The 26,192-nt window shown below is 36.2% G+C and overlaps 1 protein-coding gene across 2 annotated transcripts; it reads right to left on the bottom strand.

The window, feature by feature from the left end:
• Positions 1-5,089: 5,089 nt before the first annotated feature.
• LOC109037026 (methylthioribose-1-phosphate isomerase) lies at positions 5,090-24,532 on the bottom strand. Of its 2 annotated transcripts, none has more exons than XM_019051511.2 (7): positions 24,290-24,532; positions 21,957-22,192; positions 20,259-20,470; positions 17,590-17,798; positions 14,395-14,551; positions 13,036-13,171; positions 5,090-11,364 (listed from the first exon to the last, which is right to left on the bottom strand). In XM_019051511.2, exons 1-6 carry the CDS (start codon positions 24,419-24,421, stop codon positions 13,044-13,046), a joined length of 1,074 nt encoding a protein of 357 aa, XP_018907056.1. In that variant the 5' UTR covers positions 24,422-24,532; the 3' UTR covers positions 5,090-11,364; positions 13,036-13,043. The 2 variants fall into 2 exon arrangements, with proteins under 2 accessions (XP_018907056.1, XP_018907055.1); XM_019051510.2 differs by having other exon boundaries at positions 13,040-13,171; positions 24,290-24,530.
• Positions 24,533-26,192: the final 1,660 nt, after the last annotated feature.

Below are 26,192 nucleotides of genomic sequence, written 5' to 3'. Positions count from 1 at the left end.
CGAATTCATTTTTTACATATTTCAATGACACAATGGGCAAAGGTCTCCGTTGGCAGTGCATTTTTGACACATTTCTGACACATTTGTAAAACAATGAGCCTTTAACTCAGATTTTCCTCTGATTTTCTAAATGTTTATGACACATTTTCGGTATAATCACTACAGTCCATGTAGTATTAAACACGAGCCCACTCTCTGTTCAATACATCCGCATGTCACTACTTCTTAACCGTAAAAAAATTTTCAGACATCTGTTTTAGCAAATGTCGTGGAGGCATTATAGCTATCAAATCAAGTGCCTGGGTGGCCTGATTACAGACTATGCCTAAGGAGAGTATGGAACTATGGGTTCACTCCATCAGTATTAAACTATCAGAGGGATTAGGACGTCCTCACTTTAGAAAAGTAGGTATACGCAAAGCATGATGTACGGTTTCAATATTTTAGATAATCCATAACTTATAAGCTCTTATGGAGATAAATGCTATGCATACCAAGAATTTAAAACTATTTTTAACTCTGTATAATTAAATAGCCAAAAAGTAAACCTTGAGACAAAAAAATAAACCAAAATTTGGTAAAATTGGAAAATGAAACGTCAACGCTCTCTGGTGGGTTCAGTTTGATCTAGGAAAATTTTTAGAAAGGTCTGAGAAATGTTTTCAACTTGTGTTCACCAGGTTTTAATGACAATCAAGGCACTGTTTTGTTTAACTGATATATTCCTGACACATTTCTGAAATAAATTTCCTTACCCTTATGCGTTTAAATTAATTTTATAAATGGTTATGACGTACGATCGCCGCGGATCAATTAAATGAGAGTGATACGAGTATTTCAACTGGAGAGCAATGAGGGAAATCCGTACACGAAAATCTGAGGGCGTTTCAAATACCATTCCGTCACGTTTCATACATAGATCAACATATAGCTGTACCCTATCAGATTAAAAATACGAAATATCTGCCAGTTGTTTCTGAAACATGTTTTTGAAGGATCTTGGAAACGTTGCTAAATTGTGTCAGAAATATGTCAGGTTTATTTCTCAGAAACTTCGAACTTCCAAGAATTTCTGCAGCAACGTTTTAAATATGTTTTAGAAATGTTTCCAAAATATTTAGTTGATCTCCTTTCCCAACATATCGTACACAAATCTAATATGAATCTGTGCCTGGGTCGTTAAAAAAAAAATTGACACAATTACAAATTTTTTCCGATAGATGTCAATAAAGGTTCATTGATTTTCATATAAATTGTGGCAGAAATGTTCCATAAATATGTTTCAATCATAGGCTTAGCTGTGGCAATGGTTTTGAAATGTTTTTGAAACCTTTCTGATATAGTTTATTGAACGGACTGCAATATATTGACAACACATAGCTGACACAATTCTTACACATTTTTTGGGTGGGTTATTGATGCCTTTTTGAAATAAGTTTGAAACGTTTCCAACTTATTTTTAAAAAAGTTTGAATGACCGCAATTAGAAACATTTTCGATTTGTTTTCAATACGTTTCAAAGACACAGCCAACTTGCCCATTTCATGTATTCGTTTTGAAAATTTGTTGGAAACATATGTCAATGACTGATCCGAGATTGACATAATTTGAAACATTTTAAAAACATTCCATTGTGTAACTGTGTTATTAGGGATTTTGGACGGGAAACTTGAATTTCTGGTCAAATTTTGAAAATTCGAAAATCCGAGATGGCGGATGTGGCCTAAAATGCTATCTCGGGCTGCTCGACCTATCGTGGTGAATCTTGGTTGTATAGGGGGTATTTTTGGCCGGGAAACTCAAATTCCTAGCCGAGTTTCGAAAAATTGAAATTTTTCAAATTTTGACATTGAGCTTGTTCAGTGATTTTTGATTTTTGCGTTTTTTGAAGTATTTACTACGCATAAGCCACAAATAATTTCTCCGATATTTTTCGCATTTCAATCCACGAAAAACAAGTTTGAGGTTGCGTCTTCTTGAGCTCCCCTTTAAACATGTGTCCGAGGAATGAAAGATCCCCCAGGGGATACTTACTCAAGTAAGGTCATTTTCAGTCACATCCACCATCTTGGATTTTCGAATTTTCAAAATTCGATCAGAAATTCGAGTTTCCCATCCAAAAATACTACCTGGTACCAAGATTCACCGCGATAGATGGAGCACGAGCCGGGATAGCATTTTAGGCCACATCCGCCATCTTGGATTTTTGAATTTTCAAAATTTGACCAGAAATTCGAGTTTCCTGTCCAAAAATACCCCCGGATAACAAAAATCAGCAAGATCGATCGAACAAGAGCCGAGATAGCATTTTAGGCCACATCCGCCATCTTGGATTTTTGAATTTTCAAAATTTGACCAGAAATTCGAGTTTCCCGTCGAAAAATACCCCCGGATACCAAAAATCAGCAAGATCGATCGAACAAGAGCCGAGATAGCATTTTAGGCCACATCCGCCATCTTGGATTTTTGAATTTTCAAAATTTGACCAGAAATTCGAGTTTCCCGTCGAAAAATACCCCCGGATACCAAATAGCGATCGAACAGAGCCAATGCATGCCACCGCATCGATGAACAAATGACCAGATTCGAGTCCGAATACCCGATCAATCAGCAGATCTCGAAGGCCAGAGCATACACCGCCATCTTGGATTTTGAATTTTCAAAATTTGACCAGAAATTCGAGTTTCCCGTCGAAAAATACCCCCGGATACCAAAAATCAGCAAGATCCATCGAACAGGAGCCGAGATAGCATTATAGGCCACATCCTTAATCTTGGATTTTCGAATTTTCAAAATTTCACGATTCACGGGTTTGTTGACCTATTCAAGGGTTTATCGATCAATTCACGGATTTTTCGAACGAATCACGGGGTTGTCAATCGATTCACGGATTTGCGGATCGATTCGCTGGTTTTTGATCGATTCACGGTCGTCAATCGAATCAGTGCCGATCAAATCACGTCAATCGGTTCATGTTCTAACTTTTCGATCGATTCATGTCGGTCATGTCGGAATCATGACACCGGTTTTTCAATAATTTGTCGATCGATTCGGTGTTGATCGATTCATGCTTTCATTTTTTGATCGATTCATGTCAATCAAATCTATAAACCCTCCCGTCCAAATTGCATGTTAATATTTGCCACCATTCTCGAAATATTAGCAAGTCGGTAGGTATCCATATTTTTGGCACACCCTGTTTTTTGTAGAATATCTTTCCGCAGGGACAATGCACCTCCCCCCTTCCTCGTATGATGGAAGGAAGGGGTGTTTTCTCTGTTGGGATTAACCCTCCAGTTTGTAATGGTGACACCAGGGTCGTCTCCCCTATGCAGTCAGTGCTAAAACAATCTATAGTTCCTAATTGCAAAATGAGCTTCCCCGGATTCTTCATTTTGCAATAAGGAACTATAGCCTTTTTTTGTAATTATTGGCAACAGTGTGATGTTTTTGACGAATCTGTCAACACAGGGTGTTAAAGAAACTCCATAGCTATAAAATGAACCATCAAACCGCAACATTGATCGTTTTGATGAAAAACGCCAATGGTTTTTGCAAAAGTTGCTCTCCTGAAAACCTACCGTTCTGCCTATAGTTCCGAATTGCAAAATGCTATCCAATTAAAGGTGCTGTCTCTTGTATCACCGAAAGACAACAAAATTAGAAATCACTATACCCTCAAGAAATGCTCTGCCTTTCCTCCTTTGTAATTATTTTCCTGAATCCGATTTTTTTTACCTACATTAAAAAAAAATTGCAAAATTTGCCGCCATGGACCGCGGCCCATGTGGCCACCCCCTAAATCCGGCCCTGCACAGTTCATCGACGAAAGCTCATTTTATCCGTGCGATACTTATTGAATTCACATCGGCTTTTGAGTAAGTTGCGATCTTGTAAACGGCGACTCTCTCAGATTTGCATGAGAATACGATGACCAAAGGATGTAAAAATTTACATTACGTAAATGGACAGATTATATCATTTGACCGGAGAAATTCTCTGATCAGGGAAAGTTAGAAAAATTCTTGAGCATGCCGTAGGTGTGTATCAATGTATTTTTGGCTGCCAAACTCGAAAATAACATCTGCTCTTTTCCTAACATACACCGATTTTTCGAAAAATTGAATTTTCACCAGGTAGGTAATCTCGTTTTCTTTTGGATGAACATGCTTGAACTTGCATTTTCCGTTATAGCGTGTTTCTATTCAATCCTGGGGGCAGGGTTTCAATAATTTCTTGTTATTGCAATTTTCTGACTTTTACGCTTTCCTCCGGCTCCAAAACCTTAAATTCCCAGACTATCCCTGACCTTTGGACACAACTTCCCCATGGATTTGTTTTCTTATAATTTTCCTAACTTGTACTGAACGCTGCTTGCAAAGTTCCCTGACTTTCCTTGATTTTTCCAGGTTAATGTGAATTCCCTGACATTTCAGATCGGACAAATATTTGACTGAACTACCGAGCAGTAAATAAATGAGCAGTAGATCAGCAAAGGAGATGTGCGACCAAACTTGCACAATTCGAAGGAATTATTTGAGTTCAACAAAAACATGTGACTCTTAGTTGTCAAGTTAAAGCATGTCTTCTTCAGAAATCGATGCCTATCAAACAAGATAGTTTGCGATAGGTTTGCACGAGAATATCTAGAGGATGGTTACATAATCTTGGAAAATAAAATAGCAGTCAAAAACAGGACTTTAACCCTATAAGTCCATGACTGAAAGCCATAAAACAAGCTCTTACTGACAACTGAACAGTGTTAAATGGTGGGGATATTACAAAACTTAGAAACCTAATTGTGGTGAATTCGATCAAGCTGCTCTTTTGAAGGTAATTTTTTGTATCTTGGGGTGGTCAAGGCGATAGAAAAAGGAGATGACCAGAAAATGGAGCAATTCTATTGGTTGAAATAGTTGGTATTATACGTTCAGGTGGAGAATGATAGACTAACCATAGGGTCTCAAGTGAGTTGCTATTATGTAGTCTACTACTCAGTGCCTTCTTTGTCTATTAATTTCAATGATGCACAGAGGACTCTAAAAAAGGACTTTCAGGTACAACACATGACAAAAAAGGCTGTGAAAAATATGTTCAAGATAAAAGTTTGAAATCCAAACTTTTTATTCAGATCAGGAGTTTACAAAACTTGCCAGTCTGCGTTCAGAATAAGGTTAGAAAAAACATGGGCGGATGAAATACACTCATCATCCATGAGATAAAAATAAATAGCATTAAAAAATAAATAAATTAAGTAATTAATTATAAAACAGTTCAGAACGGTAGAGATGGTAAAAAATCTCAAGGTAGTTTTTAGAAACGATCTAATTATAATGACTTATCAAAAAGAGAAGCATTCGGGCTCCCCGCATCTATGAAAAAACTGAACATGGTGTTTTTGTTGAAGTTGAAAGTTTGACGACTCATGGATAAAAATTCGATGACATTAAGTAATTCCTGTTCCTGTCAAATGATCATGAAAGGCTACAGAAAAAAGGGAGATTTCATGAACAGACTGGAGGCATCTTTTAATTAGTAAAAAAAAGAACACACATATTGGAGCCATTTTCATTCCATACAAAAATACAAAGTGAATAGTACCCATTGAAATTATTTAAAATTTCATTAGGTTCTGGAAAAAAAAATAGGTATGTATGTATAAAAATACCTGAGACATCCTATACAACTCTTTCTGTTTCAAGATGTCAGGTCTCTGGAATTAGCTTGCTCAGAAATTTTAAATTTTTGAATTATTGAAAAGTAGAGAGTTAACTCAGTTCACAAGAATTTGCCCGGACTTTTTTGAACAATATTAGCCTGCAAACAACAAGTTCAAAAACGCTTATTTTTGGCTCCCATTGCCGAGAAAGGCAAAATGATGTCTGAGAATATTCCTCTCGATGCGGCCATGATCCTAATTGCAAGTTGAACTACATTCTGCGATTAGGAACTACAATATCTGGCTCATTTTAGAAACAGCATATGTGCCGTTAGTTTTCAGCTGCAAATAGGTGCTTCTATGGATGGTCTAGAAACTGTAGTTCCTTATTGCAAAATGCAGGCTTTCTCAGCCAAGAGTATTTAAATGTGAGCTAAGAATATGTGTACTAGCACTTGTTTTTTGTGGGTTGATATCCTTTAAATAGTTTTGCAAAATTTTGGTGAGCTACGTACTCTCTATACTTTTGTGAAATGCAACGATTAAAAGTAACGGACAGTTTGATGTAAATAATTCGAGTTTACCATCGGCATCATAATAACAAGCATGTAAATTCATAGTTTAGCATTGCAATAGCAGTGCAGTTCTATTATGCAATTATCGGCTGATGAAATACAAAATGCATTATTCTACCTAGCTGCAGCGAACTGTTACATTTGGAAGTTGAAAATTTCCTTTTTTTTTCTATAAGACAGGTAAGTATTTCTTTCAAAAATGTTTAATTAATTTTTCATGCAATTTGTGAGTGAATCTTAGGAGAGGGGCCTCATTTTCCAGGAGAAAATTAAAGATTTGATGTTTCTGAAAATTTTTAAGAAAATCAACCATTTTCTGTTGTTCAAAACTATTAGTTGTACAGTCAATTTGTTTGCTATTTACTAAGAGTCATCGTTTATTTACTTTGTTTAAGCTAGCCATCCCCTGTATTCAATAAAGTATGCGCTTGATAAATAGAAAAAAGCTGAATGGTGACATCTGATGTTTATGCGTTGCTAAATTCGTAAAAAATACATAAACAACAGTAATGAGGTCAGTATTTGTTTTGTTTTATGCAATTAGTTGCATCAGCTTAAAATAAAATAAAATCGATTTGGACTGCTGATTTTTATAAGTTCTTTTCCTAGTTTATTATTTTCCTAATTATACAGCAACAATGATTCATGGTAAAGACCAGGCACAGCCTGTTCACATCACACATGTACTCATTTTCTTTTATATTTTATATTTTTACACGTAAACTAAGCGAAATTTTGCTTTGAAGTTCAATGGATACATACATTCTTCACAATCTAGTGGAGCATTCAAAGAAGTTTCGACATATTTTTTGGCTTCATTTTCTTACAGCGGAAAGAATCATGACAGAGAATGAGTCACTAGACAAGATATGAAATAGGGAGAAACGTCGAGAGTTGTTTCGTCAAAATCTTAGGTAGAAACCAATTCAGAAAATGAGTAATTTGGAAATCAACTTCAGCGAGCACTACAACAACAAACACTTTTAACACACATGAAATGGACTTCATTTTGCAATTAGGAACACAATTTCTGGCGCATCCATAAAACATGTAGGTGCATAGGAAAACTAATGGTGCATACGTCATTCCTAAACAAAACCAGATTACAGTTCAAAATTGCAGAATGCAGTCCAAATTGAAGTTGAGTTTTACAGATGAAATCATCTATTTTCATGCCAAATAACCAATGATAATCGTCAACACTTACAACTCTTTTAAGAGTTTATTTCCAGACTTTGCGTTGTGTGATTCATTCTAGGTGAAATTTTGAAGAGAATAAATTTTCCATAGTGTTTTAATTCATACCATGTCTGAAGGCCCATTAATCAAAGAGCAATGCAGTTTTGCTGATTTCGGCTGGATCAGTACAATTTGACTTTTCAAACCACTGAAGAGCGATACATTTTCGCTGCTTCAGACATACTTAAAGTTAAAAGGTTTTAAACTTTGGCTGGTGGGTACACAGTCCCTTTACTTTTCTTTTCAGTGAAACAGCCTCTTTACACTGATCAACCTGAATAGATACGATGTGATACCACCTCACACTCGGGAAAAATTTCACTATTTTGAGGCGCTCCAATAAAAAACAAAATTTGAGTCCATAACACACAAGCATAAATAGCATGGAGCTGATGCAGGAATCTCTTTAGGCCAAATGTAAAGAGATACACAAAATAACACAGTAATGATGGTCCCAAATTATGCAATGTGCAAACAGAGGAAATTATCTAAGCTTAGTCTGTGCTGCACAGCGATTTTTAGCGATGAGTTTTTTTCACCTACAGAAACTAATGAGTTACATGTTAAACTCAGATTTCCTCTTTTTTATGATTGCAATTTGAGGCAAAAAAAGTTGATGTCATACAATTCGTTTTGGATTGTTGATAGCTCATCGTTAGCCAAAGTGAGAAACAACGTATCTCCGTTTGCAACGTTGCAGACTTCCTGTCATACTTGATTGATTTTTTTTTTTTGGAAAATTGTCAACTTAATTTCTTGAAAACTTCCTTGATTTTTCGTCTCTATTTGGAGAGAATTCAGTATATATTTCAATCTACATCATTGATTTACTATTAAAAAAAGGAAAATAATAAAAGAGGAGCAGAGTTTTTGAAACACAGCAATGGAGATACGTTGTTTCGCACTTGAGCCATCGTCATGAAAATTCTGCGAGAGAAACGGGTAGAAATGCCACCCTCTAACAAACTTAAATTTTCTAATTGAAAAGATGAGGGCAAGAGAGATAAATTCTTTCTCAATGTTAGAATTGAAGCCGAGATGAGCTATGATAAAAAAAAAAAAAAAAAAAAAAAAAAAAAAACTGTTTGGAGTGATTTGAAAACCTTAGAAATGTAAAAAAAAATTATCCTCAATCCTCACTATTAAAATAATAGATTCCCTTCAGCTCTGAACTAAGGGGCCGTACACAAATTACATCATATTTTAGGGAGAGAGGAGTTTTTTTGAAACAAGTTTTAATTTTTTGAAGGGAAAGGATGCCAACATGTATTGCAGATAAGTGCTAACAGGCAGGGTGTAAAGTCCGAGTTCTAACATGACATAATGTAGGATCCCCTACCGTTAATATTGAGGGCTTCAAAACAAAAGAATACAATACAAAAGATAAGGAAAGTATCCAAGACCAAAAAATGGACATACAATTTCTCCTTTACTAATTCATAGAAATTGGTTCTAGTAATCAATATTTTAATCCAATCTATTCATTATACTTTGAAATTGATTCAAATACACTTTACGATAGGTTTTCCTGAGAGGAAAAAAAATTGCAACTTGAAAAAATATAAATTCCATTGCACTGAAAGTAAGGTACCTAGAATAGAGATTTTTGTACTACCCGAAGAGAATCGAATGGAGACTTATATCTTTAGGTCTCAATTCTTTATCTTTGAAGATTCGCAAGCCTACATTTACAACTGAAAAAATTCAATCCATCGAGCAATTTCTGTACACAGTTAAAAAGACTGTCTTGAACCCTTTATAGAAAGTAGAAGCCAGACAAAAATCGTACGAATTATGAACTTTTTTTTTACTTTAACCAAAAATTTCTTTTTTTTCAAAAAAATTGAACTTAAAGATCTAAATACTTGTCTAAAGAGTATGATATCGTACAACATTAGGGCTGTGTGAATATTTGCTTTGTCTCACTCTCGCGCATTGCAAATTGGGAATATTTGCGCTGTCGCGAATAGTGAATTTTCGAACCAACATTTGGAAAAAACAGTCTCGCTGTCAAAAATAACAAATTTCTGAGTGGCAATTGTGAAACGCTGTGAGGATCTGCACCAGGCTTCCATCCAAGACATCGCAAACGGCGGATCTCCTTTGATCTTTACCGACTTTACCGTGTGTACGAACAGCACAAGCTAGTGCGATTGGTCCACTTATCTTGGTTGCTCGAAGAGTACCACACATTGAAAGTTAAATAACCAAGACAGAAAGAGGGAAAAGTTCATAAACACATTTTCATTAACACCGAAAAAAGTAAAATACTACAAATGTGTCTGGTGATCCTTAGATACTAGCTTGACTGCCTGCGCAGTTACCTCCAAATCCTGGGAATGCACACATAACTGCAGGAACAGTCAAGCCAGCATCCAGGGATCTTCAAACACATTCTTAACAGCCTAGGCTCTTATTGTAGCATTCCATTGTTTTCTGTGCAAGTGTATGAGCAAATGAAAAATTCTTAAAAAGTTAATCACACTTATTTGTCGACTTTTGTAATATTTGCGAATTCTCGTACTTAAAAAAGTCATTTTAATTTTTACTTTTCATAGTTTTGAATAATTGACTTAAATTATTCGCAAATAATTGGTAAAATTATTCGCTACTCGCTTTGTTTGAAAAAATTCATATTTGCACAGCCCTATACAACATCATTCATTTTGCGCCTTCACAGTCATATTAACATCTGCAACTGCTTTCGGCTTCTTATTCTGACGTACTGTGGAAAAATGCTGTATGAGCATTCAAGAGTCGCCAAATGTCCGGATAAAATGTGTATTTTTACATACAGCTATGCATGTTTTTCCTTGAAATTTACAGATATTTTAGATGAAATTGTGGAAAAAGTTGTCTAAAAAATTTAAAGAAAAATATTCACCATTTTTCCTTAATTCCTTTTTAATTGAAAGAAATGTGGGCGACTTCTGAAGGCTCGTATGGCATTCTTTCTTAGCGTGGAAGTATTTGCAATCTGTGCAAATGATATTGTTATTTCTTTCATTTGAAATTCATTTTAAACCATCTAGCATTTTAAATACGTGACTCAAGTCTCCACCCCTTTCATTTTTGCTTTCCAAATGAAAGAAGCTTTTTTTAATTTATTGGTTAGATTAAAATGACCAGGAACGAGGGCGAATAAGTGAAAGAGCTTTGCCGTCTGAATGATGATACTGAATCAAAAAATTACTTTTGCTACCATATTTGGGTACTATGCACTAACTTTCACGGACAAGCATCTACTCCTCACATAGCTAATTTTTTTTAAACGCTTGCGTAAAAATAAAATAAATTAAAAAATCAAAATGATTTTGTTACATCCAAAAAATGCCCGGCTTCACTTTCATAAACACAGCTAAACTTATCTCTTGTAAGGAAATTGCAAATTTCATGACTGCACCGAACAAAAAAAAGAAGGATTCTTTCGAGAGATAAAATCTACGGGTGTTGTAACAAGACATCTTATTTGATATGAAAAGGCAATAATCTAAAGTTTTGCGATGAGAAAATTATGCTATAGTATTTAAATCATTCTAGGAGTTGGTACAAAAAGACGCTTTCATGCAGCTTCAAAGTGATTATGACATGATACAAAAATATATGCAAGAACTTTGAGAATTTCTCGATGATTCAATTAAAAGTTGGAGCGATGGACTTGGAGATCACACCTTCATTTACAAAGTAAATACTTTCTAAAAAAAAGGAAAAAAATAGATTTGAGGGGTCAAGAGCAAAAATAACCTAACAGTTTATTTTAGAAGAGTTAAGAGGAGGAAAGAGACGTATCGTTCAAGATTTTGTTGCTCCTTAAAATGCTGAGAGCTGATGATTTTGGCGTAGATTCGTTCCAGTTCACTACAGTAAGATGAGCATATTACAAGGAAGTACCTGAAAATCAAAAATATGGGAACTTAATTAAAAATAAAGAATGAACCAATAGATGCCAATTAAATCCTATCAGTGCAAGAAATTCCAGAATGTGGAATATTTGTGGGACCAGGAGGTTTCATCATTTCTCAATCTCCGGTGATCACCCTTTTCCCCTTCCTTTACTTTTGAGATAGGTCCTTATTTATGATGGACTAAGTGTAAAACCATGTATCTCCATTGCAGGGTTCCATAAATTCAGCTCCTTCATATTTTTAAAGAGAAAGAAGTCAACTTACAGGCTCAAAGTTTAAATGAAATACTTAGCTAATAGAGAAGAAAAATTAAGGACGTTTTCAAGAAGTTACGTTGACTAGATTTGCTTTACGTCAGCTCAGAAAAAGATTATCTCGATGCCCAAGTTATGGAATTAAGCACTTCGGAGACTTTCAGCGTGCATACTAAGACAGAGACTTTCTGAAGAAGAAAGAGAAGATGGGAAGGAAAGAAATTAATTAATTAATATTCTTAAAAACTTATTTTTACAAAAAGAAATTATGTTAACATTTTTAAAACTTATTTTTACGAAAAGAAATTCTGGTGCCTATTAATGACTAAAGCCGAAAATTATGTAACTCAGATTTGGACGTTAGTCTCAGCCCATATTTCATATTATCAGAAGAAAATTGACGAAAGTTTCTCTTGGATTTTCTATGAATTTTCTTCACTTGTTCTGTGAAAAATCATACAGAATTGCCAGGAAGAATTTGGATCAGTTTTCTGTGAGAAAAATAAAACCTACTGGGAGACATTTAAGTGTTACAACCATTGATATATTCTTCGGAAGAAGAGGAGAAAGGATCATTCTATAGGAACTACAATTTTTTGCTCATTAGTAAGTGCACTAAGTGCATAGAAAAACTTATGGTACATGCGTTGTTTCTAAATTGAGCCAGAATTTGCGGTTCAGTTCATCCACCATTGATTGACGAGATAGAGTGGAAAAATCCAACCTGAATAAATGATCCATCTTGCCCGCGGTTCTCAATTGCTCTTACATAAATTTCAATTTATTTGAAACATTTGTTTTCTTTTCATTTAGAGAGAAAAGCCAAAATCTATGCTTTCAAATGACATGAGAGACATTCATAACAGTTTGCAAGATAGTTCGATAATTTGGATTAGGCCGTTTTAAAACTTTTTCATAGAAAACTTGGTTTCGACCGAGGTTGGGATAACACAGACATGAAATATTTGAAAATGTATCACACAGACTACACAAAAGAGACATTAAAGAATAGACTTAAACAGATTTTTGTGTGATTTTACTTGTAAAAAATCTACTTCATTTCCTACATCTGTGTGTATGTGTAAGTGCCATAGGCCTACTTATTGTCTCCTGCACGAAGGAATGCACCTCGATTTCCGGTATTTCTCAGGGACATTTTATTTTTTGCAGGAGAACTGTTGCATGAATTTGCCTGAAATTTCCAGTGATTTTCTTTACACATGTGAGAGGAGATACTCAGATTTTCAGACTAATTTGTGCACTGATTCTCCCATGAAAAAAATAATATTTTGTAGAAATACTGAATGAGCAGACAAGATACGTTGCTTCGTGCGGGAGGCGACATATTGTGACAGAAGAAAAAAGTAAAAGGCTCACGGACAACCAGGAGTAAATATACTTACTTACATTGTTAGGAAGAATTCAATTTTTTACTAAGGTTCCCTAGTTCAGATGGTTTAAAGACTCCAAGTTCCGTCACTATGCCCGTGATGAGGCTTGCCGGAGTGACATCAAACGCTGGATTCCAACAATTAATTCCTAAAAAAAAGCAGATAGCAGCTGAGACTTATTTTACGATGATCAAACCTGAGCCAGCACACAGTGCGGCATCCTTATAGACAATGCGGACAAAAATCGGTAAAAGACACTTAACTTTAAATAATGAAGATAGTAGCACCGAAATAGGAAAACCCTTTGGCACTATCAAAGTAAAACACTCAAGGAATAAGAAAATTTTATACCTCAGGATTTTTTGCGTTTTTTCCAGAAAAGTTTATTTGAGGTTGGCAACCTTGAATTAGCCCTATGTTAACAATGTAAAGGCAACATGAAACACTCAAACTTTAATTTCAAATATCTCTGATAGTTGCAAGAAGTCGCGAAATCTTTTTGGTGGAATTGAAGCTCGATATGTGAGGATTAAGAAAATGTCAACCACCCAGAGCATTTTGCATTTCAAGCGAGAAATCTTCATTTAAAGTTGTTATCTTTTTCCTGTGTTTTTCTAATGGACCAGTGATTCTCGACAGTGATTATCGTGATTTCCGCCCACTTTCCACCCAAATTCGAACTAATTTTGGGTGAAAAATTTGAATATGAACTATCATTGTGAGTTAGAAATATCTTTGAGGTGACAAACTCCAAAAAAAAATATTCAGAAATCGAGTTGTGAATTTTTGATTTTTGTCCACAGAAGGTCGCAGAGTGCGGCGGTTCTAGTTCTTAATCTTCCTTCCTTCGGAAAATTTTCGTTCATCAACAATTCATGAATCTCATAAACAGTTGGTCTTGTCTGATGATATTCGTTGTTTTTTGGAATGTTCAATTTCAGCCCAATGAGCTGTTGCTATATTTTTAATAAAACCTTTTACCCAATGAAAATCTGATGCATGTAGTCAAAGAAAATAAGTTTCCGACCTAAAAATAAATTTCCATTTTTAAGATACAAATTTTGCAACAAACTTGAAAATGAGAATTATTAAAAAACAAATTGATTGATTCTTTTCATTTGGTAATTGCATAGCTTTCTCTGTTCCTCAATTGCTTCCACTTAAGTTCTCTGATTCAAAGTTTAAGGCCTTATAAGTGAAGTCCATTGTTCGTAGTCCTTACTTCAATTTCAGGTCCACAATTTCGTCTTCCGCTCATATTTTCCAGCTCTCTAAATTTGAATACGGTGGTGAAGTCGGGAGAGGGGGGGGGGATAGAATAAAATTTGAAACGATGAAAATAAAAGAAAATTTAAAAAAAAGTTCACTCACCAGGCGCAGCTATCCTAACGTTTGAGATGTAAGTCATTTCTTTCTCAGGTCTTTCCTCTATTACAATTTGGTCCCCGCTTGGCATGCTAAAGTCTATGGACGTGAGTGGAACAGCTACATAAAATGGCACTGAATGGTACTTAGCACAAATCGCGATCTGAAAAGCCAAAAAATTGAGAAAGTATAGCATTGCTCTTTCCAAACATTTTGAGCACAATTTTTTTTTTTTTGGAGTAACAGTCTTCCATGCTTGAAAATAAAATTCAAGTTCCTGATCATGTACTTTGCTAGGCATTTATTTACTACTTGCAAAAAATGAGCTCAGTTATAAATTAGTTTGCAGGACTACTAAAGGACCGTGTTCAGCAAAAAGGAACCAAGTTACAACACCATTACCAAATTTTATTGGGCGATTTATTTAGTGCACAGATTCTTTTGATACCTTCAAGAAATTTGCTTCACATCACAGGGGATATCCCTTCAAATTTTCAAAATGATCCACACTTTTGTTCTCCTGACAAGAAAATAAATTGTACCATGAAATTTGGCAATGGTTGATGCGTCTTGGTTCCTATGTGCTTAAAGTGGTCTTGAAGACTTTACGCACAAGGTTAAAACAAAGACAAAATAAAGGCTATATCACGAAAAAGAAATACGTTATTTGCTTCTAAGTTGAAGGAGACAACACCTTCGTGGTCAAAACGTTGAGATGTTTCCGGAAACTGGTGGTTTTGTCTGATATTAAGCTTTAAAACTATGTATCTTACACTCTGAGTCAATGATGACGATAAAAAATTCAAAAAGCATAAATTCAACAATTTAATATTCTTCCAGGTTAATTCATGGAAAAACTCGTGAGAATGGAACCTTTCAATGTGACAACGCAGGATCTGTGGAATTGTCCAACAAAACTTGATTTTAATGATCAATTTATCCATCTAATGAAATATATTACAGATTCATACTGATGAACAGATTATTTACAGCTTTATTTTTTATGTGCTCACTCTTACGCCTCCAAAGAGGTGTTGGTTGTGGCATTATTCAACTTTTTCCCGCATAACTTAAATTAAAATATGGTGGTAGAATATTTTCATGGCGCACATTCCTTGACTACTTTATTAACTTGTAACATTCATTCGTACTGTCACTGAATAGCTCCTTACAGTGGCCCCAGGGGAGAAACTTCTGGTTGGATGCAAAATAGGGCTGAGCTCATGATATCGAAAAGTTACATTCATTTCTTTTCTCTTTGATTAAGAGACGAGCAAATTAAGTGGACAGAATTTAACAGAAATCCTTCCTGTTGCATGTGTAGTAGGTGTAGTTTTGACTTCAACTAGTCATAAATTTTCTCCTGTCAAAAATTTAATGCGGATATATCAAAAAGAACTATCTCCAGTCACGGTAGAGATAGCTCTTTAGGATTTGAATACACCCAATTCAAATTAGAAAAAAAAAATTATGAATGTGAAAATCTTTTATGTTTGTCATTAAAACTGAATCTTACAGAGATGTAAACCTTGAATCTCTTTTTTTGGGTTCAAACTTCATTGGACCTGCTTTGTTTTTGTTAAGCTTGGTTAAAATAAATAGTCAAATAAAGAGAAATACTACAGTTCATTTTAATTGTATTCGTTTGCATAATTTTTGGTTTTTAAAGACCGTGAAACCGGTGATAAGGGAGAGGAATTTTTTGGATAAATGGATTACGTTTTGAAAAACATTTGAGCTTTATATCAAAAGCTGAGGAGAGCTTTGAGAGGGCCTTGAGTTGAAAAGTTTTTGATAAATGAAATAGGTGAAATTTTTTAGAAAAATTGAGATACAGCTGACAGAACAAAACCTGTTTCCGAGTAAATTTTTCAAAAAACATATGTACTGCAAAACCCTTGCAAAATCAGCTTAAACATTGTAAGAGCCATAAGATTCAGTACTACATTTTAACTTCAAGAACTTCCAGACAAAAAAAGATTCTGTGATCAGCGCAACTGACCCATTCGAAAATTCCTTTTCTTGTAGATAATCTGTATTATGTAATGTTACTTCGTTTCTTAATACCTTCGTAAATTCAATTTACCTTAATTTAATTCATGTGGATAAATACAAGGCCTATCGACGGTGAAACTACCAGACCACGTACTTCCATTTATGATGTTGTAGACTTCCTGTCATACTTTCTTTTTAAAATGGAAAACTTCTCAACTTGAATTCCGGAAGACTTCTGTGTTTTTTTTTTTTCTTTATGGGAAGAAAACTCAGTGAAAATGGGTCAGTTGCGCTGGTCTAAGGATCCTGCTTTGATGCTTGATTCTTGTAGATTAACTAAAAAAAAATAAGATCTGTCCAAACAGCAACTTTCTATGTTGAATATCAATGGAAATATCGCGCTTTAGAGAATTCGGTTCATAACGTCATCCACCGCGGTAGTGTGACACACTTAGTTTCTTTCACCTTGCTTTTATTACTCAAGGAAACACACATTTCCTCTGGTTACTCAACCTGTAACTCGGATGAAATCAAGGTGAAGGAAACCAAAGGTGCCACTCCCACGATGGCTGATGTCATAAACCAAATTTTTCCGAGCGCGATATCTCAGTAAATATTGAACGTAAATAGTTGCTGTGTGGACAGATACTAATATTTTTAGCCGATTGACAAGAACAATTCTGAGCTCAGCGCAACTGACCAATTTCAAGAGAAATGATATGGATTTGTTCTCCTTTAAATATATAAAATGGGAGCGGAGATTTTTAAACACCGCAAACTAGATACGTGGTCTGGGAGTTTCACCGTGGATAAAGTTCTTGTGGTAGTTACGGTAGGGCTGTTCTATCGGTTGTCGGTAAGCCAACGAAACTGTTCCGTTAAGAAAAAGTTACGATAAGAGCGCTCTTGCCGATAGCGATCAGAGTTTTCGGAGCTGGCGAAAATATCCTGTTGCCATGTGTACATCTATTTCATGCGCCGCCACGCCAGGCAATCTGATAAACCGACACAAGGGGCAACAATGCATTGAGTGCGAGCTCTCAAAAATCCGATAAGGCCAGCTGTTGTCGATATCATCGCCACTGTCGGTACTGCCGCCAGTTTCAATAAGAGACGATATCGAAAGAGTTCCGGCAAGAATTCGTTTGAACACCCCTAAGTTACGGTATTTGTAAATAAAATTTGTTTAAATAAAATAAAACTTACTTGGTAGGTTCCGATTTTGTTGGCGGTGTCACCGTTTGCGGCGACGCGGTCGGCGCCGACAATGACGGCCGTAATGTGTCGCGTCTTCATGAGATACGAGACGGCCGAATCACAGATTAGCGTAGCAGGTAATTTATCGTAGACTAGTTCGTAAGCGGTGAGGCGGGCGCCTTGGTTGTACGGCCGCGTTTCCGTGCAGTAGACGTGTTCTGCAAACACATCATCGACAGTTCAACACACATGGTAGACTTGGGGTCAAGTCTTCGAAAACACAGAAAACACCACCAATATCAGTTCTCAGAGCTCAAGGTCACAAGTCAATGCACAAACAAGAAAACACACTGCACAACCAAAGAAAAGCCTCAATAGATAAGATGATTTCAAAATAGAGGAATCGATAAATACCCTGAGTATCCCATCCCACCTATAATAGTTACCGGACCTATGTCAGCAATTCTTTCATTCACGATAACTATCGTTAGATTTACGTTAGCTGTCTCAAATTTTGTAATTTTGTCCATTTTGATCTGATGAAGAACTGTATGGATTTTCGGTCAAATCGCATTTACCGTTTACTTATAAACGGTAATTAACGTAAGTGCCCTACTTACGCTGTTTTCCACTAAACTGTTTTTATGAAAGTTCCATTCCTTGGTTTCTTTGGTAACCTTTGCTTGCTATCAGCTGATGTTTTATTTCAATTTCTTTTTTCATTTTTTCATTTTTTTTCATTTTTTTTTTTTTGGTTTATAAATCATTGCTAGGTTAGTTTTAATTTTTAGCATTAATTCTACCCCCCCCCCCCCCAGCTCATTTTTCTAGCTCCATCACCCTCTCCCCTCAACTCATTTTTCTATCGATTTTATCATTTTTTTTAATGGCGTGTCTTGCTCCCCTACCACCATTTTTTTCGGGGTGATAGATATTTTAGCAGCCTCTAGACCCGTGACTCCAGTCACGGGCATTTCGCTAGTCGATAAATACCCTGAGTATTTGACGATAAAGGCAACAAACACATTGCAGATTGCTGATAATTGACAGTCATTGACTCAAAACAAGGGTGCTGCTCGGTATTCAATTCAGATAATTGAAAAAAAAATTAAATGAAATACTAACGATCGTTCCCATGAGAAATTTGCAAGGGGTAGCAATTTTGAATTTTTCTCAGTACATAATATGAAAGCTTGATGTGTTTAAAATGCAGCAGTTTTCAAATTAAATGTAGGCAGAGAGAAAATTGAGAAAAAATCGTTCATACATTGAGATATCAAAGTAGAAAAATGACCTTACGATACAAAAAGTAATTCTCTTCAGTCGTAAAAAAATTTGGGCTATGTCACTCACTGAGTCATTGGGAAAAATGTCAAATTTCCATTATTGATTTGTTAATGCATAATCAAAAAGAAAGATTACTTTTACTTGATAAAGCTACTGCTATTACAACAGTAGGAGGGTATATCCTTGTTGTGAGGTAGTTCTCCATCTAAAAAAATGGGAGTAATCAAGAATGCCGGTGTACTCAAGCAAACTATTATTCAATGCTAAAAACAGGACATGTAAGTTTTGCGGTAGTCACCTCCTGACAATGTTCAGTGGTTAAAAAAATCCATTTTCATGCCATTCAGTGATATTTTGAGCTGAAAATTTGCAAGGCTATTTATGACGGCAGTAATTCTGACCATGGTCCAGCTTCTTCCTAAAAACGAGGTTCCAAGATCTGTTACTTTCATTCATAAGGTCAAAAGTAGAGAATTACCATGAACACCTGCACGGGTATATCCTCCTTTGACTTTCGCCCTCACCAGTTTTCACACTTGCACAAAATCAACACACAATCAGATTCAGAGGCTGATTGAACCGAGGGTATTTTTTGTTTATCACAGACGTATTGATTTTTGTATTTTATTTAGTAAGAGTGATACGATAAATTCATAAGCTCTATATCTTAGAACAAGTCTGTACATGTCTAGATTACATGTCTCTACACGAAATTCAACGAGCACTTAACAATGAATTTTAATGTGAAAAGGCGAGAAACATAAAGTTCCCATGCAATGATCTATGTTTGCAGAATTGTGAGACAGAGCATAAGTAATTCTGAGCATTTCTCATCTCAAGCCATTCTCCAAAAGTTTATCACCTTTCCTCATGGATTCCAGACAGATCACAAACTAGTTTTGCATTCAAGGAAATGTTCCACTGACTTGGAGACGAAATCCGAAGCTTACAAATATTTAGAGTCTTCAAAGATTTTGAAGTATTTCTTTCTTCTGACTTTGCTGTCTCAACCAGACATTTATTGGACACTGGGACTATGTCTAAAGACTTCAAGGAAAAAACTCCTAGAGTTTTTCAGGTTTTCTAAAGCTGAAATGGCAAATCTATGGTGAAACTCTAAAACCTTGTATCTTGGTTTGTGCCATTGCTCAATTCCTATGGTACCTTATATTTTAAATGGAAAACTATTGAACTGCTATTCTTCTATTAAAAAACCTTGATACCTCTTTGTTTTTCGGGACTGTTTAAAGTAAAATTTCCTTCTGTTTGCAGGTTTTCAATGATTTGAAAGCCCTGCACCTGCATGCATGATATCAGTAGTAAGTCCAGGTCTTGCTGCAAATATTATGTAAAAGAAAAAGAAGTACAATTTGAGAAAGAAATCATCTTACCTAGTCGTTTGTGAAATGCTAAAGATCGGCAGACACCTAGAGCAGTTCCATAACCTGAGGTAGCGAGTGAGCCAGTATTACAATGCGTTAGAACGCGGACGTTCCCATTCCTTACATTATCTTGGTTGAGAATTGCCGTAGCACCGTGTTGTCCGATCGCTGAGTTATCTGCCACATCCTTCTCTAGCATTTCTTCGACAGCTTTGATGAATCTACCAGGAAAAATAAAAGAATCTTAGCAATCACTTGTAAACATTTTTAAAAAAAGACACTAAACTGACTCCTCCCTTTGTGCTGTTGCACTGAGAAATCCTGTTCAATGAACATTCAAGCACGGATGCAGAAACTTCCCAACCATGCCTGCCATCGCGAAATGGGGGAACATTCTGTGGGGAAAGAGGAAAAAAAGGGTGGAACCCAATTCAATTTTTATGAAAAGTTCCTTTTTAAGCCAATTTAAAGGCGGAAAGATTCAATTTTTTTGGTTAATTTTGGTCAAAAATGGTGGAAGGCTAAGTCAATTTAAGGAAAGGTTTCGAACTTTCTGCACTCCTACATTTGAACTTTGACAAATTTCTTCCAACAGAACACAAATTTTCTGGAAAAATTGTGACCAATTTGAATTTAATAGAGAAAATTTCTTCACAATGTAACCTGGTGTGTGTGAACACTTCAAAGAGATACATTCTTTTTTTTATTTTATTTGTATTAGAAGTATAACTATACGACATCATATTTTCAGACCTTACAGGTTTTTAACCCATTTGTTTAAACCAATGGCTCCTAGCCGTCTGCGCTGCGCTGGGCCAGATCTGAAGAGACGGCTCAGAGCCATGTGTCAATTGTTTGCTTTAATTTGGCGATTCTCCAGAAGATTGCGTTCTCATTGATGTTAATAAGAATAGTGTGACCACCTTCGACTCATGGTGTACTGTAATTTTTTGTTTTGATATGGTATTTTCATATTATTATGCGTTTGAACATGAAATAACCTCAAAATTTTCTGATTTTCGCGACCTTAACAGCGATAAACCACAGTTAAAAAATAATTTTGTTCAAAGTTTTCACCATATTTCTCAAACATTGTATAGTGAATGCTTATGGTGTCAATTCTGACCCTCAGAGGGAATTTTCGGATTATTTTGATGTGTTTGAAGTTACTGATTTTCGCCAAATTAAATCGTAATTCCTGGCCCGGCAGGGTCAAATTAAATCACAAGTCAATGGGTTAAACCAATAGCAGCTCAACATATGAGTTGTTTAGACAAAGTTTCTGTGAATTGGCCAATGTGCATTCAAATTCAGTCTAAAACTGATAACACTTTATGGAGAGAAAAAAAAGTTTGTCTGAGCACAAATGTTGGCGAAATCACACTCCATCTTAGTGGTAATAATCTTGATATCTATCAACGGTGGAACTACCAGACCACGTATCTCGGTTTGCGACGTTGCAGATTTCCAGTCTTTCTTTATTTTTTCAATGGAAAACCACTCAATGTCACTTCTCGAAAACTTCCCTGGTTTTTCTTCACTGTGCGAAGAAAACTCTGTGAAAACTTCAAGGAATGAAACCGATTACCTCTCTTTCAAAAAAATAAAATGGGAGCGGAGATTTTTAAACACCGCAAACGAGATACGTGGTCTGGTAGTTTCGCCGTCGCTATGCAGTATCCTAACAAAATTGGCATAAATCTTCACCTGTTTTTCATTTCACTGACAGAAATGTTTTCATCTTTAGCTAAATCATTGGCCATATTAAGCAGGTCGTCAGCAGCTAATTTCATGTTGACTGCAGTCGGCCGTGCTGAAACAAGATAGTTCAGCTTTCCTTCAACTTCTTGGCGCAACACTTTCTTTTTCTCAAATTCTTCATTATAGATGTCAACGACTAGACTTAAGCATCCCACTATCGCAATTGCAGGAGCTCCTCTAACCTGTGAGCAAAATTAAAAACCGAGTAAGAGTGAGCTGTACAAACAATGATGATGTGCCACTGAGAACACTTTGGATCGAAGACATCTCAGTTAATGAGGAAACAATTTCAGTGAGGGAGTTTATATTACGCTGAGTCAAAAAAACTGAGTTTTCCGATTTCAACAGAAAACTCTCTCTTTCTCTCTCATGTCTTGTAGACAGAAATCCAGCAGTATGGTTGATGTTTGTGTCCGTAGAGGGCAGGAAGCTTTATTATATTTTGGCATAATTGTGCTCTGAACATGATTGATTAGAATTTTAATTAGCGTTTGCTCTGAGCTATTTATTGGGAAAGTACTTTATTTGTCCACACTGCCATCACTCTGATTTGCTTTAACATTTTTTTAGTATTTTTGGTGCTTGAATTTTTGTAGGGCTCTCCTCAATGTTCTGGTATTGATGACTTAATTTTGAGTTTTTATGAATTAAGGCCTTTTTTTTCTACAGTTTTTCTTGCACCATTTTGTATTAAGGAACCAATTTTTCTGCCTCTTTTAGAAACAGCTTATGTGCTATTACTGTCATGCTGAGGAAGACGGTGTATGAGCATTCGAATGTTGCCAAATTTTTTCTCAGGAAATATTAATTTGTGAGGCACTTCATATCAAAGTATGAACAAAATCCTTCAAAAATTGTCAACAAATTTTCCTTGGAATTTGTGATGTGTAAAAGGAAATTTGGCCACGTTCGAAGGCTACCTGTTACAGTGTTTTTTTCAGTGTGGCAGATTAGCTGCCTTATGGAGATAGGTGCTTTTATTGATGATTTTACAAAAATGTTGGCACACAATTTTTTTCCTTAGCCCAAAAATGTTAAATCAAACTGAGGATATGCGGATTTGAGGTTGATGATTAAAATGAGACTGTCATTTTGGGGCTTGAAGTTTATGTATTAAATAGGCGAAAAGTTCCATTTTGAGTTGGTCTCCTCGAGTCTTGTAAACAAACGCTCACCTGACACTTTTCATGTTACAATGCTATTGGCAACAATGACACAATTTCTACTCAAGTACTTCTTCAGAACCTTTGCATCATGTATTTCTAGACTTCTAGACCAATTGTGAAAATGCTTGATATTTTCCTGAATATCTGGACATAAAAACATCCTGCTTAACCTTCTTGAAGGTTAATAGCTAGCTGTACGCTTGGGAACATTTACTAAAATACAAATCACACATAGATTCTCCACCAGTGTTTGAAAAACATGCCGGCAAAATAGCAATTTGCCTGTGAGAAATCACCTTTGGCCGCTAAGAAATGAAACAAGCGGCCACGCCTTAGCCGTTAAGGAAATCGTTGTTGAACTCCGTTGTGGGGATTTTTCAGCGCATTCTGCAAGATGCAACGTCGAGTCATGTTATCAATTCTTCCCCTCCGTCTTCGTCAAGTTTCGTGACGTATCGGGTTTTGTCGTAACATTGCTTTTTGTTTGGCCCCTAAGAAAAAATGTTGCAGGCCAGATGGCTGCTAAGACTTCACACCGAGTTTCAAACCCTGTATCTATACTGCGAGTCTCAGATTCTCATCTGCTGCAGCCTTACGATTGCAATTCTGTGTCTGTCTGCTGAACAAGATGAGACTTCGGAGCTATGTGATTGGTCCACTTAAACAGACAGCCTCGACATCCAACCTATGTCTAGTGAAATCAATGACAAACTAAAGACACCTCTTGAGTAGCCGATACCTTCCCTTGAATCCACCCGGCATAGGAACAAAAAAAAGGATGACTTTTAAAGTTGACCGATCACATAGCTCCATTTCTCCTAAGTCATGTCTTATCCAGTCGACAGGCACAAAATTTCAGCGAGCAAGCTGACAAGCCGTATTAAGATCAGGATTCACCAAGCATACCCAGACAAAGGCCTTATGATCAACAGGGTTCAAAGTGGTACCTCCTGAAATGCGGGTTTACAACCCCTTACGAGGCCGTACTGCTCGAGGAAACGGATCTCGCACGCAAGCATATGGTGGATTGGTCGTCTATATGCCGATTTCATAGTGAAAATATCGTCGGCCCGGCTAAAAAGACGAGAGTAGATATAGTTATTTTGAGGTTACCTGCATGTTATGAATAGCTCTCCAGCCATCTTCGACGCCTTTGATGGAGATATATTTTGATTCTTTCGGAAGCAGCAGTTGATCAAGTATCTCTAGTTTGCCGGTGTCGTATTTAATAGCTTGTAAAGCCATTTTATTTCACTAAAATTAGGCTAAGCTGAAAACACTTGCCCTTCGGAACAAACACTTATCACACGTTCACACAAAAATCACATTTGATAAATTCAATTTCTCGGACTCGGTACACTATGAAAAATATCACCAACAGATGAGATACTGAGCATTATGAAAATTTGGTTTTAATTTGCTTTAAAATACTGTCAATTTCCAAAATTTTAGTTTGCAATAATTTTGAAAACCGGAATCTCGGGAAAAAAAAGGGAAAATACGAGAATGAATAATTATCACAGTGTACTGAGGGTGGGTACAGTTGCCCCACTGGTATTATTAGATTGTTGCTGTTCTCAGCTTTTCAATTCTTCGAATTATGGCGCCTACATTTGAAAAGGAGACTACCCTTATTGCACATCTGAAAAGTTTGCCAACTTCGGGGAAGGCGTGATGGCTAAAAACTTCGGAATGAGAGAACTCTTCAACTTACGATCTCTTAATGTCAATAGGTAATAAATGCTTACTTGAGGTAACTCAAAAGACATTTTGTCCATAGAAGTCAGGGTGTCTCTAATTATGAGGAAACATAGTAATAATAACTTGTAATTTCTTATGTACCCTGAGAATAAAAGGAGCCGCAGTTTACAATTTGACTAAATTTTGCAGTATGGAACTTCATTTTGTGACTCGCTATAGAGACAATGCATGTACATTTACATTCCCTATGGGCATAAGTTTTTTTTTACAGATGGGCTGGAAATTGTAGTTCCGGTTCCTAATAAGTATTAGGTACAATGAAGTCCAATAATTGTCAAGTCCACAGCTCAAAAAATGTACTTTCAAGGGAACGCTACTTGAAATTTCAATCAGTCATATTAAAAGCTGTGAACTTTCGGTTTATAATGCACTCCCACATACATAAGTATGAGGGTGCAGAAAATTCTATGGCTTCCCTCAAACTTAATTGATCATTACCTTCCTGAAAACTAAAAAATAAATAATAATGAAAAAGAAAACAGGCACAAACACCGTAAAAAGCAGGGCCGGATTAAGGGGTTGGCCACATGGGCCACCGGCCACGGCCCATGGCGGCAAATCTATAGGGGGCGGCAAATTTTGCAATTTTTTTAAATGTACCTAGGTATAAAAAAAATTCAGATTTAGAAAAAAAAATTACAAACGAAAAAAGGCGACAAAATCTCTAATTTTCTGAGAGTATAGTAATTTCTACTTTGGTCGTCTTTCAGTGATACAAGAGACAGCACCTTTAACTAGTCGAGTTAAGAGAGAAACCAAACACGCAGTTTGGCCTGGAACGGCGCGACTTACCTAGAGAGAAAGGATGATGAGGACTTGAGATGAAAAGGAGAAGCCCTCGTCGCGGCGATCGGCAAGTAACACATATTAGCGCCTACAAGACTGCACGAATACTTCACGCATTGCATCAAACACAATGCGGTCATTGCGGACAGCGTGAAACGGATAGCGCCTACAAGAATGCATGAATATCTCACGCATTGCGGCAAACACCGTGCGATCAGCGTGAGACGCATAGCGCCTACAAGACTGCGTGAATACTTCACGCATTGCTTCAAACACAGTGCGGTCTGCGAGGCGCGGCGGCGGAAGTTAAAATCATTAATCCACATTTATGTTTGTTCTTTCATAATTTTTTCGTTCATTTCTTATGAATGGAAGGCCTTGTCCACACAGAGATAGGTTTACGAAACTTAACTTTTGCGCAAAGTTCCGTGAACTTTTGCTAGTAGTGTTGACAGGGCTTTCCCAAATA

Source organism: Bemisia tabaci, chromosome 9 (assembly GCF_918797505.1).
Source record: "Bemisia tabaci chromosome 9, PGI_BMITA_v3".
Lineage (NCBI taxonomy): Eukaryota > Metazoa > Arthropoda > Insecta > Hemiptera > Aleyrodidae > Bemisia > Bemisia tabaci.
The sequence above is the reverse complement of the archived record's forward strand: the minus strand, read 5'-3'. Positions and strand labels throughout refer to the sequence as shown.

Bases quoted from the DNA above. Each gene is read 5' to 3' on its own strand.
- LOC109037026 (XM_019051511.2), bottom strand. From the start codon at position 24,421: ATGGCTTTACAAGCTATTAAATACGACACCGGCAAACTAGAGATACTT. The intron at 14,552-17,589 runs GTAAGTTTTATT...TTGGCTTTTCAG, and splicing joins ACAAAATCGGAACCTACCAA to ATCGCGATTTGTGCTAAGTA. The intron at 13,172-14,394 runs GTGAGTGAACTT...GCTTTTTTTTAG, and splicing joins CGTTAGGATAGCTGCGCCTG to GAATTAATTGTTGGAATCCA.